Source organism: Saccoglossus kowalevskii, chromosome 4, assembly GCF_978046115.1.
Source record: "Saccoglossus kowalevskii chromosome 4, keSacKowa6.1, whole genome shotgun sequence".
In the NCBI taxonomy this organism is placed as follows: Eukaryota; Metazoa; Hemichordata; class Enteropneusta; family Harrimaniidae; genus Saccoglossus; species Saccoglossus kowalevskii.
Genome location: NC_140644.1, coordinates 13552425 through 13571134, shown reverse-complemented (window position 1 = coordinate 13571134; position 18710 = coordinate 13552425). Strand labels below are relative to the sequence as shown.

The 18710-nt window shown below is 36.3% G+C and overlaps 1 protein-coding gene across 2 annotated transcripts in view; it reads right to left on the bottom strand.

Annotated features, from left to right (window-relative positions):
- Positions 1 to 18710, bottom strand: part of LOC100375128 (protein cramped-like) — a 29875-nt gene that overhangs the window by 3933 nt on the left and 7232 nt on the right. For both annotated transcript variants that reach the window (XM_085497813.1, XM_002734747.4), the window contains exons 7-16: positions 17864 to 17949; positions 17182 to 17296; positions 16800 to 16881; positions 14983 to 15636; positions 9860 to 10084; positions 8385 to 8732; positions 7655 to 7723; positions 4131 to 4359; positions 2375 to 2592; positions 245 to 521 (exon numbers count right to left, since the gene is read on the bottom strand). In XM_085497813.1, the coding sequence (XP_085353939.1) occupies positions 245 to 521; positions 2375 to 2592; positions 4131 to 4359; positions 7655 to 7723; positions 8385 to 8732; positions 9860 to 10084; positions 14983 to 15636; positions 16800 to 16881; positions 17182 to 17296; positions 17864 to 17949 (2303 nt within the window). The remainder of the gene's footprint in view (positions 1 to 244; positions 522 to 2374; positions 2593 to 4130; positions 4360 to 7654; positions 7724 to 8384; positions 8733 to 9859; positions 10085 to 14982; positions 15637 to 16799; positions 16882 to 17181; positions 17297 to 17863; positions 17950 to 18710) is intronic.

Sequence of the window (18710 nt, the reverse complement as noted above, 5' to 3'; positions counted from 1 at the left end):
AGGTCTCACATCCTGGCACTTTTTGGGGTATTATTAACTATATAACAGAAGCAATTTCCAATGTTATATTAAATTAAACTGATTTTGAACTCAGATTGTAGCAACAGGTGGTTTAAGATTGTGAAAGGAATAACAGATTATTTTTAAGGGCGCTAAGACTGTCAAACCTAGCCATTCAAGTTACCTTGGCAATCTTTGCGATGGAATCCTATGTAGTATTTTTAAACATAATATTGATACTTACTATGAATCCCAGTCGTTGCAATGCCCATGTTAATGAGTGATTCCGCTGATGTGGACAGCATAGCGCCATCTGGTGGTGGTAGAGAGATATCCAACAGGGAAGAGATGTTGGGGGGCGAAACCAGCAAATGATTTGTATTCTCACTTGATGTTCCCGTTGTGTTTATACTGAGAGCAGCAGATATTGGCACAGATCCAGTCTTAGTTGGACTACCACTAGTAATCAATGGGTCCGTGTTTGTGGTCACTGATGTCGATGCACCACCAATGTGTGATATCTGAAGGAAATCAAGTAATTTATTAAAATGTAACATTATTTGATGTGGGAGAAATGAAGAAGAACACGCCAGATCCAGGGTACAGTAATTATAGGTCAACATGAAGGGCTGAAATTGAGTTAGACTACTTTGATCTTCAAGGGATGTTCTCATACATTTAAAGAAAAGATCTTAGGGTAAAATCCAGAAAGAATGGCAAAATAAAATGAATGTCAGAATACAATGCATTGTTTTTTGACACATATGTATTCAGGTTTTTTAATCAAGGGAACAGGGGCGCAGCGCCCTCATGCCATGCCCATGTGGCCCCTTACCCTGGGGAGCAGATCCTCTGGCAACCATAAAATTCTGATTGACCAGGAATCACATGTCTTCAACTGTGACCTGTCTGATAGTAATTTTGGCCCCAAGGAAGCCATTTTAACTTAGAATTATCAAAAACTCCACACCCTGGTAGGGAGAACCCTATCTCCCACCACTTGGTGGCGTCGCTAAATTACAGTGCTCCCTCTTGCAGTTTTTTTTTCTAGAAAAATCCCTGGGAGACTGCCACGGTCATTATCCTGACTGTAACAGGGCATGTGATTTGACTGTTTTCATAAGTCTGTATTAATTTCTCTTTGAAATAATATTGAAAATAATATGCAAATTGGTTAATGCCACAGAACTTTAATTTTCTGAGGAGATACAAGTAATGAATACAAAATATACATCATTGTGGTATTCATACCTTTTTGTTTTTTTATTTTGATGAGATTGTTATAATAACTACAGCTCTAGGTTATGGTACTTTATTGTTACGTTGCCTTTAACATCAAGGCAGTATTTAAGATTTTAGGCCAGACTTTTAGTATCCCTTGTTTCGCGAACCCGCCGAATGAACAGGAGCCCAAAATGAAATAAAAATAAAATTTAATATTATTTTTATCTTCATTTTTTACCGCCAGCCGCATAACAAATCCAAGCTGCATTTTCGTGGGAGTATCATGATCAAAGTACTCGTGCAGATGAGAAACAAGGTTATACATGGAATACAATTTTATTTTATTTCTTTTCTCCGATCAATAATCTCACTTACAATTCTTTGAGAATCACACAAATGTAATGGGGAAAAGAGAATTAATTTTATTTATTTTTTCGCCCTCAAAAAAACTCAAGAAACAAGGAATAAAACAAGTCTGGCCTTACCTACAGGTCACAGTGATGTGGTTTAGAAACCTATACTTGCACATGATAATCCATTTTGCATTACAACTTTAGCTGGAATTTATTTTCACTTAAAAGACTTTTTGGGCGTTTTGTATGGAATTTATTTTCACTGATTTCTGACCAGTTGAATGTTAAATATAGAAAACAAGCAGCCTATCGGCTGAGATAGCTCCGCTGTTAGCAATGCACATGGCAATTACAGAACAGAAGATATCATGAGAAAATGAACAAATCTGAGAGAGGTCCACATGTAGTACCTATATATATAATATATCAAAGCAGTTTTCAACAAGAAGTCGAAAATATCCGTTTTTACCAAAAATTACAAAAATATTCATCAAAATTAGAGAATTAAAGATATCATCATAAAATGAACAAATCTGAGAGAGGTCCACATGTAGTACCTATATATGTAATATCAAAGCAATTGGACTTGAGGTTTAAACAAGAAGTCGAAAATATCACTTTTTACCAAACGACTGCGGACAATCACTCATATGATAAGCTCCGCTCGACAAAGTCAACAGCGGAGCTAAAAAAGTATATTCGCTGGATTTTATTTTCACTGAATCATTCCTTCAGCGAAAATAGCGAAAATTAATTCCAAGCAAAAATAAAGTCAAGAGAGAAAAACAAGCATATACCTGCATGGTGCCCATGTCAGCAGGCTGTGGTTGTGTACCACATGATGTCACAGCCATTGTCATTAAGTCAGTTGACACTCCATTTACAGTCAATCCAGGTCCCATCACTTGTGGTAGTGATGAGGGACTTCCCATATTTGTAAGCTGCAGGGGACTGCCAATGGGCGATGTGTGACCAGGAACACCAGCAACCTTAGCAGCTATCGCAATCGTATTTACTGAAAATAAAAAGTACAAGCGTTTGATGCAATGCACAAAGGAGAGGATGATTGGACTAAAACAATGCAATGGACGTGACTCAGACAAAACAGATGATGTAATCACAGATGAATATTGGCCATGGAAGAAACATCACAGTCACATATAAGTCTATTGTTATCAGAGATCGCACTCGGTATTACCGGTAATAAAAAGTGTGAGACGAGAGCGAGTAACTAACACTTTTTGCAGTTCAGTGAGACTTTATATTAGGAGTTTATTGGAAAGAACACAAATTCTCACAATTTGTTGGAGATATTTTAGATTGTCAGTTTCTTTTTCACAATTTGTTCATTCAAATTCTTTGACGAATTGAATTCCCACTAATAAAGTGGTCAATTTCACATCGATGAATCAGATTCTCACCAATGAAGTGGTGAAGAATTTGGATTCATACAATTGAACAGTGAGAATTTTAAAAATAATATCAAGTCTCAGGAGAGACTCACACTTTTTACCAATTTTAACTCCTGGACTGTCAATCGTTGGAGACTGGACTAGTTCAGCAGAAAGTGTAATGCATTCCCAGTGTGTTGGCAGCATTGTATTAGAGCAGAAGCTAAAGCATTTAAACTTTAAACAGCATTTTTATATTAACAAATGGACGCACTAAACTGGAAATCAAATTTCAACAGAGCTTGAATGTCAGCATTCTAACACCAAATTTCAAGGCCAAAATTTCTAAAAAAAAATAGCTTTTATCGATTAAAACTGTATGCTGACTTTATTGAAAAGAATTCACAGGTGGAGAATCTAAACAATTTACAATACTCTTGTATTGATACAATATAGTTTGAATTTGATATTCATCCATAAGCTTTATGAAATCTTTAATTTTGTTATCTTCAAAGAACTCAGTAGCACTGAATTGTAAACACAATTTTTTTATTAATTTAGAGTATACATGCATTTTCCTTCTTTTCTATTCCAGATAACCTGCATACCAATAATCTTATATATGGAACAGTTTCAATAACCACTACAGGAAGTTTACGCCAATTGAAACAAACAAACATTCTTGTTAAGTATATAATAAAATGTCCATTTTGTGAGGCTTATTTAGAGTGTGAAAATTTATTTTTGGTATTTTTTCCTGTGCAATTCAAGGTACAGTGTACTGAAAATGTTTTTTTTCTCTGTATTTCTTAAGAAAATATAATTACTGGTATTTTAATCGTTGCATTAGTTGGACCTCTCTATTGCTAAAAAAAGTTTGTTTTTTTCTCAGCAAAAAGTTGTTGTTTTCTTTGAAAATTTACCTTGAGTTAAAATAAAGTTGTCCACAGATCATGTGATCAAGCTAAATGTTTGTGAATTCGCATTTTACAACACAGAATCAGAATATGAGTTACAGAGAATACATTGAAACATGATGAAATGAAATGAACTGAAACAATGGTGAAACAAAACAAAGAACTCTATAGCATGCAAGTAAGCCAGGTGGATGTAGCATTCTACAGATAGTCAACAGTCCAGTAGTAAAAGGTTCTGATCCTACCTGTGTTAATGGTATTTGTGGTGGTTGTGTTTCCAGACGTTAAGGGAGCTATGTTCCTTGGCTTTGATCTGTTTGTATTGGAAGGAGTGGCAGTAGATGCAAGTACACCAAGCTGGCTAGGCAGTATAGGAGTAAAGGAGCCGGTACCGGCACTTGTAGAGTTCTGTACAATGGATAACGACATCATATGACGTGTAGGATTCTGGCTTGGTCGTGGTAAAAGAGTACGCTGAAAAAGTCACATAAGGTCATGCAATAACTGCTTAAATTACGCAAACAATCTATGGTGACAGTGAGCCCACAACCCAATTTGATGATCTATCAGCAACTTTATAATTAAAGTGCCTGTGAAATGGCTGCTATTTTCACGCCTAAAATTATCCATTGATACATAAATATTATTAATTTTCATGTTTCTAAGCATGAATTATTTTTTTTAAGTGAAAAAATGTGTTTTAAACTCAATCTACAGCAACTTTATTTTGTGTATTTTAAAACGAGGCTCCTCATTAGCTTCTCATTTGCATACAGAAATTCCCCTTGTGACGTCAGAAGGGGAAGTCGCATGGCAGCTTGCATTGCCGATACGTGTAAATAAGGCAAATTTCTTGTGCAGTTTTCTCGTCTTTGACTAAATTTTCACTTATGTACTTGTTCGTCGAGGAGGAATGGACCATAATGAACACATAGTATCAATTTTTGTTGCATGGGATTGAGTTAGATGCGAAATATGTCCGTGCTGGTGTAGCTGGTCACTGTGATCGTCGCCGGCGCACGTTTGTACACTGTCGCTGGACAAAATACAATTTGACGTCGGAATTATCTCGTTATTTAGCAGGTTACTAGGCACGTCACTACACTGTTGTATTTCATCGATCGTCTGAGTAAAACTTTCCAAATTAAAATAAAAGAGAACATATTTTGACATTCTAAACATTAGACTATAGTGATCACTATAAAATACTTTAAAAAACGACAAATCACAGTTACTAAATAAATGACAGCCGCGTGGAAATAAATTGAAATTTTGTTGAAATCGGTGAACGCGTCGGGTCACGACGAGGGCAAGTGCGTTAAAAGTGGCGTTTAATTGGATAACAAAAATAATCGAGATCGACACACATACCGATAAATTCAGAGTGGATTCGAGTAATAGCGTGATCCATGACGTGATTGTCATAATTATAATGTATTAAAACTTTATTTGGTGGAAACACATTGACCAAGCCCGGATTCTTATTTCATAAATTATTACGCAGATCAAGCTGCAAGCATGGAGGTAAAAAAATGAACAGAGGTGTGAATTCGACATTCAAAACCAATCACCAAACAATTCAGAAACTTTTAGCCTTCGAAAATGAAAACAATTAGCACTGTGTGAGGGCTGTGTAATTTCCTGTTTGTCCGACGCTTCGTTTTTGTGTCACTGTCAAAATTATTGCTACCTTTTACCTAACAGGGACTAAATGGTCTCTATAAAACGATAATCAGGATCGCAAAAAAGTCAACTCATTTGAAACACTTGCCGGACGTCTCTCTCTCTCTTCTGAAATCCACCTCGGTGATCATGGTCCGGAATCTATTTCTTTCAAAAGTGTTGCGCCAGGTTTATGTTGTCGACGTTGTTTTTTCATGGACGACGACAGTTTCTCCAAAAAAAAAATGAATCTGAGGTGAAGTGGCTTTCGTCCACTGATGTCGCACCTTCGGGTCGATTAGAAACGTGTGAATACTTACACTATGACTATACGTTTCACTGCAACTGCCCACAACACAACATCTAAAAACTCTCTCTCAGAAAATTAAAATAGTCCAAAAAAAAAAGAAAAAAAAACGGCGACCAAAAAATATATATCGTTTAAAAGTATACTGAATGACCAGTGTTATTACAGCTCAGGGGTATGACTTCCTCTCACATTTTGGCATTTGGTGGCGCACCAAATTTACTTGGATACGAGTAATCATTTTCGGCAAAAAAATCAATAATTGTCCATTTCAGTGGGACACAGATCTAAAATGGGAAACGTGAGGGTGGGCATTGCACAGGCACTTTAAGATAAAATACATCAAAGATTTATAAAATGTGGGTATGCAACTTTATTATATAATCGCAATGTAATGTATGAAGATATGCTATGAAGTTCCTGGGCAAGTTTTACATGCGCGTCCCTTCCTGAACGAGTTCCACATGCAAGTCACAATATGGACGATTTTCCCATGCGTGTCACATTCTGGATAAGTTCCACATGCGTGTCATCCCCTGGATGAGTTCCACATGCGTATCACATCCTGGACGAGTTCCACATGCGTGTCCCCCCCCCCTGGATGAGTTCCACATGCATGTCATCCCCTGGATGAGTTCCACATGCATGTCACACCCTGGACAAGTTCCACATGCATGTCACACCCTGGACAAGTTCCACATGCATGTCACACCCTGGACGAGTTCCACATGCATGTCACACCCTGGACGAGTTCCACATGCATGTCACACCCTGGATGAGTTCCACATGCGTGTCACTAGACAAGTTCCACAAGCGTGTCACCCCCTGGATGAGTTCCACATGCATGTCACACCCTGGACAAGTTCCACATGCATGTCACACCCTGGACAAGTTCCACATGCATGTCACACCCTGGACGAGTTCCACATGCGTGTCACCCCCTGGATGAGTTCCACGTGCATGTCACCCCCTGGATGAGTTCCACATGCATGTCACCCCCTGGATGAGTTCCACATGCATGTCACACCCTGGACAAGTTCCACATGCATGTCACACCCTGGATGAGTTCCACATGCATGTCACATCCTGGACAAGTTCCACATGCGTGTCACTCCCTGGATGAGTTCCACATGCATGTCACCCCTGGATGAGTTCCACATGCATGTCACACCCTAGACAAGTTCCACATGCGTGTCACACCCTAGACAAGTTCCACATGCATGTCACACCCTGGATGAGTTCCACATGCATGTCACACCCTGGACAAGTTCCACATGCGAGTCACCCCCTGGATGAGTTCCACATGTGTGTCACACCCTGGACAAGTTCCACATGCGTGTCACACCCTAGACAAGTTCCACATGCATGTCACACCCTGGACAAGTTCCACATGCGTGTCACATTCTGGACGAGTTGTGATAAGCATGGCAAGGTTTGCTCAAAGAAACGGAAATGGCCGAGTTTATCACTCTATTTAAGAAGGCCAAAATACCTGTTCTGTTAATGTCTAAAGTAACAAGCAAAAACACGAAACGAACACTAACCAGGTCTTTCAAACACACTCATTGCATTGTAAGCAGCTGTCTAGATGCCAAATTAGCTTGCCTTGGTGTCCTTTGATATTCCCCGTACACTGAGGCAATTTTATAAAATGAATTCTTAAAAATATGTGATTTTCTCAACTCTGAAGTTCAATTCCTGCACTCATTCATTTTAGAATTGTTTAAGATGATGATCACCACAAGAAGATAAAAACAGAAATACTGTATGGTTGGTTGCAATTAAAACAATGTAATTCACCTGCACAACAAGTGGTTTTCTTCCTCTTGTTCTCTTTTTGTACCTTGGTAAAAAGATGTTTGGCTCTTTCTGGAATTGAAATAAAAAACATATGCTATTACGAGTAATATACCGGTAATAACAATGAACAACAGTGCAACATCACAATGTACTTCTATAACCGAATTCAAGTTTCCCTTTGCTCATTAATTAAATACTGGTATACACTTCTATCTCCTCATTATCATCTCTCACTATACCAAGTCAGGAAGGTTTTTACAACCATCCAGTATGCTGTGTTAATTTAAGTGTTCTTTGCTGACTTGTATTTGCTTAACATGAATTATTTTCCCTCTGGTCAAATAGAAGCAATGTAGGATCATGCTGCTAGAAGATTATGTACTGCAGTCGCTAGTTTATATAACACATGTGGTTGACTGTTCTCTCTATATAAAGCATTGACATTCCCATGTAATGTTTCCCTGATTTACTTCTACAGGAATTGCTTTAACATATTACCTGCTGAATGTCTCCACAAAAAGCCAAATAAATAGGCAAAACGGTGTACGCAGGTAATGTTAACCCTAGAATCAGAGGGAATTCTTTTTTTGAGCAAGAAAGAGTTCCATTTGTAACAGAGATACACATAGATTGCCAATTCTTCTGCATTTTCATACTGAGACACGCTACATGAAAAGCAGATGCAATTCTTACTTTTGCAAGCTCATCAATCATTTATTAGTACACTCACATTAATAGACTGCAGCTGAGCCATAAAAGCTTTATCCTGCTGGGAAGACGTTGCAGGAGATATTTTTTTAGTTGCAGGCAGTGTAGTTGGTACAACAAACACCTCTTTGTCTTGATCACCGATCGTTGCAGACCTAACAATGTCACTACAGTTGTCACTGCCCGCAATCAGACTAGAGGCATTAATGTTCGCTCTCTGAGCAGCTTTATTTGCAGAAATTTTGGTATTCTCTTTTGGACTCTTGTTTGTAGCACTAGTTTTAACTCCGGCGATTGTGGATTTTGATGGTGGTGTGGAGGCCGCAAACGAAGCAGATGACCTTGATGGCGATGTATTGGAACTTGAACCCTGTGGTACAGAGAGGAAAATTATGTTCGTGAGATATTGCATGGAGAATTCCCACTGAAGAGATTTGCTAACCAATCTTAATCACACAACTGATGAATGACCACAGCTCGAAAAACCTGGTTATACCGGTATTGTACAATTAAATATTTTTAATGAGACCAAGGCAATTTCAAAACATTTTGCCTCAAGAACGAAACTATCGGGGGTAGTCAAATAGAGATGCTGAATTGTTCGTGTTACAGACATTGAGTTACGAACATAGGATTACAAAAACAGAATTACAAAAATGACCACACCCATATTTCAAAAACCACACCCACTTTTGCGAAACTATGTCCAAATTGTAATTGATGTCCAATTAACAGAATTTCGAGTTACAGGCAACATACATTTTTTGTTTTGTAGAACGTTCAAATTTAGTAACTCAAATTTTAATTATCAGTTTAATGAACTTTGAATTACGGGGAATATACAACATTAAACAAAACAAAAATTCTATGTTGCCCGTAACTTGAAGTTTGGTTAACTGTTAATTCAAGTTCTAGTTACTAAATAAATGTAGACGTCCAACAAAAACATAGGTTGCCCGTAACTCAAAGTTCTGTTAACTGAACATTGAGTTACAATTTGTGTGTGGTTTCACAGAAGTGGGCGGGGTTTCAGAAATAAGTGCGTTGTCATTTTAGTAACTCAAAGTTTTTGTAACTTGATGTTCGTAACTCGATGTCCACAACTCGAACAATTCAGCATCTCGTCAAATAAAATTATTAATGTGTTATTTGTTCTGTAGAAATAAACAAGTTGTGAAACTCCCAATGGTCCAAATCAAGCATCCATCAAAAGAGTGTCAACAATGACACTAGTATTGCTGATCAACCATATTATCTGTAACATCAATTGCCAGTCAATATAAACACAGCTCCTTCAAACTGAGAGGGAAGGATCAAAACACTGACAGTGAATTATACGTATGGAAACAAGAATTAAGGAAGTCAGAGAACTTTTTGGTTGTCACAATACATGTATACCCGTGAACATATTAAAATTACAGTAGATAAAATAATATAATTTGAAAGAGTAATTTAAAAGAGGTAAAACATGGCATGATGCAATTCTATCACATTCACCTGCTTTGGTTTGGTAATCTCAGACAATTCTGAGTCGGCCAGGAATATCAGTCTTTGCAGCGTTTTGACCAATTCACATGTCTCAGCTTTTTCTCCAACAGCAGATCTGTGTTCAGTTGATTCGATACCACACATCTCAACGCCACTGGTTCCTTCAGTTGCTTCTTTAGGAGGTTCTTCTTTCTTCCAATCATATTCAAATCGGATCTTATCAGGCATGCCGAGCTGTAATATTAATTATAATTTATAATGTTAATTTAATTATCGATAGTTGTGTGCATTTCATGTGGGTCCCATACTCCCGATACACATAGCAACATAGGTGTATAAAAATGTGGGTCAAATGTTTTGTTTATTTACACAATATTCAAGTGCAACCGCCTGTAAGTGGTGGCTGCACTGACCACCATCATTCAAGTTTCAAACAACTGAAGGTTTGGATAATTTATAGTCAGACATGCTCATCAAGTAGTATGTTGCTGTAATACTCAATTGGGTAAGCTGGGTGTAGCAAACTGGTTTGAACCAGCAGTACAGATGAACTATGACCTTCTAATCACTTGCACAGAAACCTGGAAATGAAGTTATGTCGTTCGATCTACATTTTCACTTTATCTTTGCACACAGGATTGCTGCATGGCAAAACTTGCAAAGGACGTTGTAATGTAATTAATTATTTATAAAGCAGTTCAATTTAGACACTGGCATAGCGACGAATTATAACTGCTATAGTAGTGGCATACTGTTGCTAAGGCTTTATTCAGGAAGTAAACTCACTTGGGTCTAAAATGACACAGATGGGGTTTAACCCTTTGAGCACAAAAGCCAACTTTTGTCACCATTCACAAAATTAAACACACATACAAATGTAATGTAATTGTTTTGATTTTTAAAAAATTTCGACCAACACCTCTTGGCAACTTTAAATTGATCCATTTTGGTGTAAAATTAGAAAGAAATTCTAACAAAATTCATTCTATCCCTGCGCCGTTTCTTTTTTTAAAGAAGATCTTATAATTTTGATAAATGGTGCCTCAAATTATTTTGCACATACATTTCTTCCAAATTATTAAATAGACTTGTGCAACATAAGAACAAGCGTTATTTAGCTAAATTTGTATTCTGAGATCATTTCTAAAACTTTGTGTTTTTTTTCTCACTATTATGTGGAATACCTGAATACATTTGTACCTGTTAAATACCTGAATATTTATGTTCAATGATTTTCAATGCATCTGAAAGTTGGCAAATGTTTTGATTTCCTATTTCACCATTTGCCAATGTTTTTACAAAGTATTCTGATAGCGCTTATAAAAAGATTCACATCTGTTCGTAATTACTACAACCCACAATGATTCAAAACTGCAAATAATCGAATATTGTAATTCATGCATATTCAGACAATCAAATACTTCAAATAATGTAGAACTAGAATTTTATTTTCTCGTGATTTGCGAAATAACAATTAGTATGGAAATAAACATAAAGAAATATCTGGTACATTGCATATGTCACAGTGGTGTTGGGGGCGCTGTGTTTTCTTCATCAGTACACTCGCATGATTTTTGTCCACCACTGTTGTAAAACTAAAATGCAATTTTTGCTTAGGTTTTTCTGATCGTATGAAAGATTTATTGCTATTGTATAGAGAGCTAAAAATCAAAACCATTTTAATGACAAAAACTGAGTGTCAAAAACTGAGTGTAAAACGCTGCTGTAGCACACCCGTGAAAATTGCAAACACAAACTGATTAGAACTATACCGGTGCTGTCTAATTGGCTAGTTTTGACACTTTCGTAAAAATATGTTTGCACAAAGAATTCCAGTTCACCAGTTATATTCTGAAGACCCCAATAAACTATAGGAATGTGAATATAGGAAAGAGTGCATGCAACTTTAAAACAAGGATAATAACCTCTTTACTTTTACCATAATAGTATTGTCTTCACAGCGGATTAAAAGACTGGTAATACAATTTAGTCAGTCAAGCACTAATTTGTGCAGACATATTTCTGTACAAAACCAAGTCTGGCATCTTGATCTGAATATTACATTCAGTAAACACCAGGTTTACAACAAAACATTATTATTCATGTTTCAGTAACAAAGGCTGAACACAATAGAGATTGTTAGGCGGAGAAAGAAAACAACTTTAGCTTATTTTTAGTAATGATCAGAATTTCAATGCATCGTCCTGTTAACTGATTCATGGTGAGTTAGACAATAAAATCCATCTATATTGAACACCGACAATACTGAGAGGTAATAAGTTTTTGTAGAGGTCTTTTCATATAAACAAGTCATTGGACAAAGGCATAAAAAGGTGTTTACACAGGGTTCAACAGAGTTTAGTTCAGACAGATCTCCAGTTTGCAGAGTTTTGTTCAGACAGATCTCCAGTTCACACAGAGTTTATTGCAGACAGAATTCCAGTTTACACAGAGTTTTGTTTAGACAGATCTCCAGTTTACACAGAGTTTATTGCAGACAGAATTCCAGTTTACACAGAGTTTTGTTTAGACAGATCTCCAGTTTACAGAGTTTATTTCAGACAGATCTCTAGTTTACACAAAGTTTAGTCCAGACAGATCTCCAGTTTACACAGAGTTTAGTTCAGACAGATCTCCAGTTTACACAAAGTTTAGTTCAGACAGATCTCCAGTTTACACAAAGTTTATTTCAGACAGATCTCTAGTTTACACAGAGTTTAGTTCAGACAGATCTCCAGTTTACACAGAGTTTAGTTCAGACAGATCTCCAGTCCAGACAGATCTCCAGTTTAAACAAAGTTTAGTTCAGACAGATCTCCAGTTTACACAAAGTTTATTTCAGACAGATCTCTAGTTTACACAGAGTTTAGTTCAGACAGATCTCCAGTTTACACAGAGTTTAGTTCAGACAGATGTCCAGTCCAGACAGATCTCCAGTTTAAACAAAGTTTAGTTCAGACAGATCTCCAGTTTACACAAAGTTTAGTTCAGACAGATCTCCAGTTTACACAAAGTTTATTTCAGACAGATCTCCAGTTTACACAAAGTTTAGTCCAGACAGATCTCCAGTTTACACAGAGTTTAGTCCAGACAGATCTCCAGTTTACACAAAGTTTAGTTCAGACAGATCTCCAGTTTACACAAAGTTTAGTTCAGACAGATCTCCAGTTTACACAAAGTTTATTTCAGACAGATCTCCAGTTTACACAAAGTTTAGTCCAGACAGATCTCCAGTTTACACAGAGTTTAGTCCAGACAGATCTCCAGTTTACACAGAGTTTAGTTCAGACAGATCTCGAGTTTACACAGAGTTTAGTTCAGACAGATCTCCAGTTTACACAGAGTTTAGTCCAGACAGATCTCCAGTTTACACAGAGTTTAGTTCAGACAGATCTCCAGTTTACACAAAGTTTATTTCAGACAGATCTCTAGTTTACACAGAGTTTAGTTCAGACAGATCTCCAGTTTACACAGAGTTTAGTTCAGACAGATGTCCAGTCCAGACAGATCTCCAGTTTAAACAAAGTTTAGTTCAGACAGATCTCCAGTTTACACAAAGTTTAGTTCAGACAGATCTCCAGTTTACACAAAGTTTATTTCAGACAGATCTCCAGTTTACACAAAGTTTAGTCCAGACAGATCTCCAGTTTACACAGAGTTTAGTCCAGACAGATCTCCAGTTTACACAAAGTTTAGTTCAGACAGATCTCCAGTTTACACAAAGTTTAGTTCAGACAGATCTCCAGTTTACACAAAGTTTATTTCAGACAGATCTCCAGTTTACACAAAGTTTAGTCCAGACAGATCTCCAGTTTACACAGAGTTTAGTCCAGACAGATCTCCAGTTTACACAGAGTTTAGTTCAGACAGATCTCGAGTTTACACAGAGTTTAGTTCAGACAGATCTCCAGTTTACACAGAGTTTAGTCCAGACAGATCTCCAATTTACACAGAGTTTATTTCAGACAGATCTCTAGTTTATACAAAGTTTAGTTCAGACAGATCTCCAGTTTACACAGAGTTTAGTTCAGACAGATCTCCAGTTTACACAGAGTTTAGTTCAGACAGATCTCCAATTTACACAGAGTTTAGTTCAGACAGATCTCCAGTTTACACAGAGTTTAGTTCAGACAGATCTCCAGTTTACACACAGTTTATTTCAGACAGATCTCCAGTTTACACAAAGTTTATTTCAGACAGAAATCTAGTTTACACAAAGTTTATTTCAGACAGATCTCCAGTTTACACAGAGTTTAGTTCAAAGTATATTTCAGACAGATCTCTAGTTTACACAAAGTTTAGTCCAGGCAGATCTCTAGTTTACACAGAGTTTAGTTCAGACAGTTCAATTTCATCTAAGTGACAGGTCCTGACTTTTTCACATACATGTACGTCAATATTGGGTAGTTCATTAAGTAAACACTAAAAGCCATGCAAGAAATCTGAGTACAAATAAATACTGTAAACTTCTTGTGAAAACAAAATTTCGCAAAAGTCCTTAATACTTCATGTCGCAAAATTTAACTGCTATCAATTTTATCATTTTCACGATTCACAAAAGTCTTCAAATTTTGTCTTCCACAAGAGCAGTTTATAGTAAATCTCACATTGCTCAATCTATATCTACATTTGAGTACAAACTGGTCAGTGAAAGATACATGTATGAAAACACTGTCATTATTTTGTCATTTTTTAGTAGTCTGGTTAGGCTACTGGAAATTTAGTGAGCTAAAAACTTGTTTATGCATATTAAACGATGGGCAGGCCATTCAAATTACATTTCCCATGATGCATTGGTGCAATCCAGGGGATCACAGAGCTATGCTTTTAAAATTTAAGATATCATCATGAAATGAACAAATCTGAGAGAGGTCTACCCAAGGTACTTATATACCAAGTATCAAAGCATTCAGGCTTGTAGTTTTCAAGAAGAAGTCGAAAAAGTTAAACATTGACACAAACGACGACAACAACGACGAAGAATCACTCATATGATAAGCTCTGCTCGACAAAGTCGACACCGGAGCTAAAAAGCAAAGTCTCTTGCAAAACTATTCTGGTAGCATACAAAATCAATGCGAATAATATTTAATGTACACAAAATAGCAATTGATACTTGCTCATCTACTTACCATGGCGTAGATTTCAGTGAAGGTAAGCCCATCACAATTTCTCAACGTTATGCCTTGTCTTAGTTTACACTCTTCACTCAACTTGGCAGCAATATCAGTTTTGTTAGTCTCCTTGTTAGATGTCCTATCATTGTCACCTGACATTTCCTCAATGTCAATTGGTGTCACATCACCCGTCACATGATCCTCAATGCTGGAAGAGTTTTTCCTTCTATGATTGGAAATTTCCATTTTCTCAGTTTTACTAGCAGTGGGTAGGGCACAACAACACACTTTTTCTTTTTTGTCTCTGCCTTTAAACACATTATTGTTCACGGTTTTTATTTTCCTGCAGATCTCGCACATTTTATCCCCTTTAGCATCTCCAAGCAGAGTGTCTTTTGTCACACATTTGCTCAGTGCCGCAGACATGGCTTTGTTATTCTTGGCAATCTGAGACTTGGACTTGCCACTTATCCGTGGACTGCTTGACAGTGTGCCAGCTTTTCCGTATTTTCCAGTTTCAGGAATTACAAAGTGGAATGGAGTTTTGCAATTACTATGCATGTATTTTCCTTTGAGTTCATTCAGAGGCTTAATATCTGCATTTTCCGGCAATCGCAGTCTTAGCATAGCATGAGGCTCCTCTTGTAGAAATGGTCGCAGTGATTTGAGCTGATGGGCAGAAAGTCAAGGAATTATATTTGATAAATTGATATTATAATTGAGTTTATAATTGTAATGTTTTTTTGTGTTTTTTAAATGATTTTGTGCCAGGCGACAGTTCCGGACATTGAATGTCACTGTTGTCTCTCCTGACTTTTTTCTATTTTGTAAGTGCAAATTGCAATTGCTAGTGCTGACACATAATTGTAATGTTTGTGCTTTCACTATTAAAGGCGAGCTAACACACTTTGACTTAAAATTTCCTAAAATATGGAACAAAAACATACCTAAACTAGTTTTTGTATTGTGAACCACACCACCTGCAATGTCTGACTACTGTAAAACATATTGAAATAGCTACATGCCATTTTAGGAATTTGACCCAATACACGAATTAACAAAATTTTAACTTAGCTAAAATGCCAACAATCTCATTGTGAGAATATACTTTATTCTAAATTAGCTATATCTTGAATTAGCGAAATCACAGGTTAGCTAAATTAGCTAAAATGACATGCTAGCTAAAAAGACATGTTTTACAGTAATTTTACAATTCAAAAATTGACTGCCAAAATAGGAGTCGACACACTATAGGGAAATCATTCAATGGAAATAAGTTTGGGTAACCCCTATTTTTATTAGCAGTTTGCAAGACGGCTTGCAATCTCGAGAAACACTAAGCATTTACTCTGTTCTAGACTTGACAGCACCATTTGAGTGATGGCATTTCTGTGTGTGATTAATTATTTTCTTCATTACTTGTTTTTTTGTATATCTACGTTGTAGATAATTCAAGAAAGATTGAAACACATTAACATATCCTGTTAGTGTATTTCGATGAAGGCATATTTATTTTGTAAAATCTGCGCTTCACCCTCGTCTCGCATGATAAAGGAATGATATAAACTGTGTGCATGTCAATGGAACAGTGTCGTCAAAGGAATGTTGCCAAATCCAAAAAAAAAAAGCATAATGCGAAGTTGCAAGCAGTCTTTCCAATTGTGTGTCGAAATAACTCTCAGAATTTCAGGGCATCATTAAATGTACAATCCCCAGACAAGCGTATTTGTGTTATTGAAAAAAGGCCTCTAAAAATTATGCTTATTAAAAGAATGAGAACAAATATAAAGCCTATAATATAAACAATTAACAAGACCAGCATAAAAGGATACCAGTTTTTGGCGATGGGGAGTCCACTTCTCTTGTAGAAATCCTAATAAACTTCCTATTTCCTTTTTTAAAGGAACAGTAATCCTGAAACAGAAGAAAACACTTTCAGATTAAAAAAAATAATTATAGCAATAGGCAATTTGAAGTGACTAGAAAATTGCCATACCAGCACGCATATCGATTAAATTACCAACCAGTACACTATCAAGAGAAAACCACTACATGAAATCAAAGTTAATTTACAATAGCAACTGATTGATTTAATTGAAAATCTGTGAATTTAAATTAAATTAAAATCCAGATAAAAAATGATCGAATATTAAAACAATGAAATTAAATATCATTGAACATTTCTACAAGCTTAGATTGGTACAGTAATCTTACCTTAATCTTGGATTCTGAGCCATACTTTGTATCGTAGACCACGCTGCATTACTACATGGCTGTAATTCTATTAATACCTTCATTGGTAATTTGGTAGGCTCATCTTCTTCAACTCCTAGACAATAAAAACCATTACACATGAAAAATCTTGATAAAGCACTCTCTAGTACCATCAATACATTTGTATTTGGTCCACTTTATTAGCAATATCAAAACCCCACACTCTGTATATTGGAACCCAAATATTAGAGATTTCCCTATTCAAGTATAGGAATTTGTAATAAAGATGCACAGAAAAAATAGTCAATTCCCATTTTCTAATTATAATCCTGTGAGCCAGCCTCCAATCGAACACCAAACTTGAAAAGATCTCTTTCCTATTGTACAACACAAAATATGCTGACCCTGAAAGTCACCTGAACGCCATCAAATCAAACAGACGCACTGCAATCCAGATATACTGTAAAACATGTCTTTTTTTGCGAATTTCGCGAGAGAACTGATTCGCTAATTCAAGATGCCGCTAATGACTTTATTATCAATTCAAAATGGCCGCCAAACAAAGAAATTGACAATGACAAGAAAGATTCGCTAAATCAACATTTCGCTATTACGTCATTTTACCAAAATTCGCTAAAATTGCATGCCGCTTTTTCAACATGTTTTACAGTAGATTATTTACCTTCTGAACTGTTGAGCCTTTTCAATGCCTTACATATTGGCATTTTTATTCTGAGATTCCTTCCTTTGTGACGGATCAAAGTACACCTAAAAGTAAATAAACACATCAGGTGTTATTCGTCCTTTCACAATACCTTTTTTTTTCTAAAAGTCGTGCGCTGTAAGGCCAGACTTATTTTATTCCTTGTTTCTCTAGTTTTTATAAGGAAATTTTTTTGAGGAGGGCGAAAAAAAAATTAAATTAATCATTTTTTTCCCATTAGATTTGGGGGATTCTCAAAGAATTGTAAGTGAGATCATTGATCGGAGAGAAAAAATGAAATAAATTCACAAAATTTCGAAACCAACTGAAACTACATTCAACCCATTATTTTTTTTACTTTGTACCAAATTTAAACCAAATCTGTAAAAGTGTATCTGAAAAATACCAGTCAGACATTTTGTATCAAAGCATGTAACAAACTGATATGCATCATTGATCCACCATGGGTGATACAATGTATCAATACCACATTTGAGAATAATTGATTTTGATTTTTTTTGGCAATCAGTCAAAAACAAAACAAAATTAACATGCATACATCTCCTAAAATAACTTTGTACCAACTTTGACAAAAATTTTGAGCATGTCAATTACATTAGACTGACAGAACCCAAAACATACCTGGGTAAAGTCTTGTTTCAGACCACATGCCACCGGGACTAAAGAGATGACATTTTTTGTCTTGAGTAGCTCAAAAGTTTGTTTTCTTTATTTTACAATAAGTTATGACACATACCTGTCAAACAAACACACACACACACACACACACACACACACACCAGAAACAAATCTACTATAATCGACA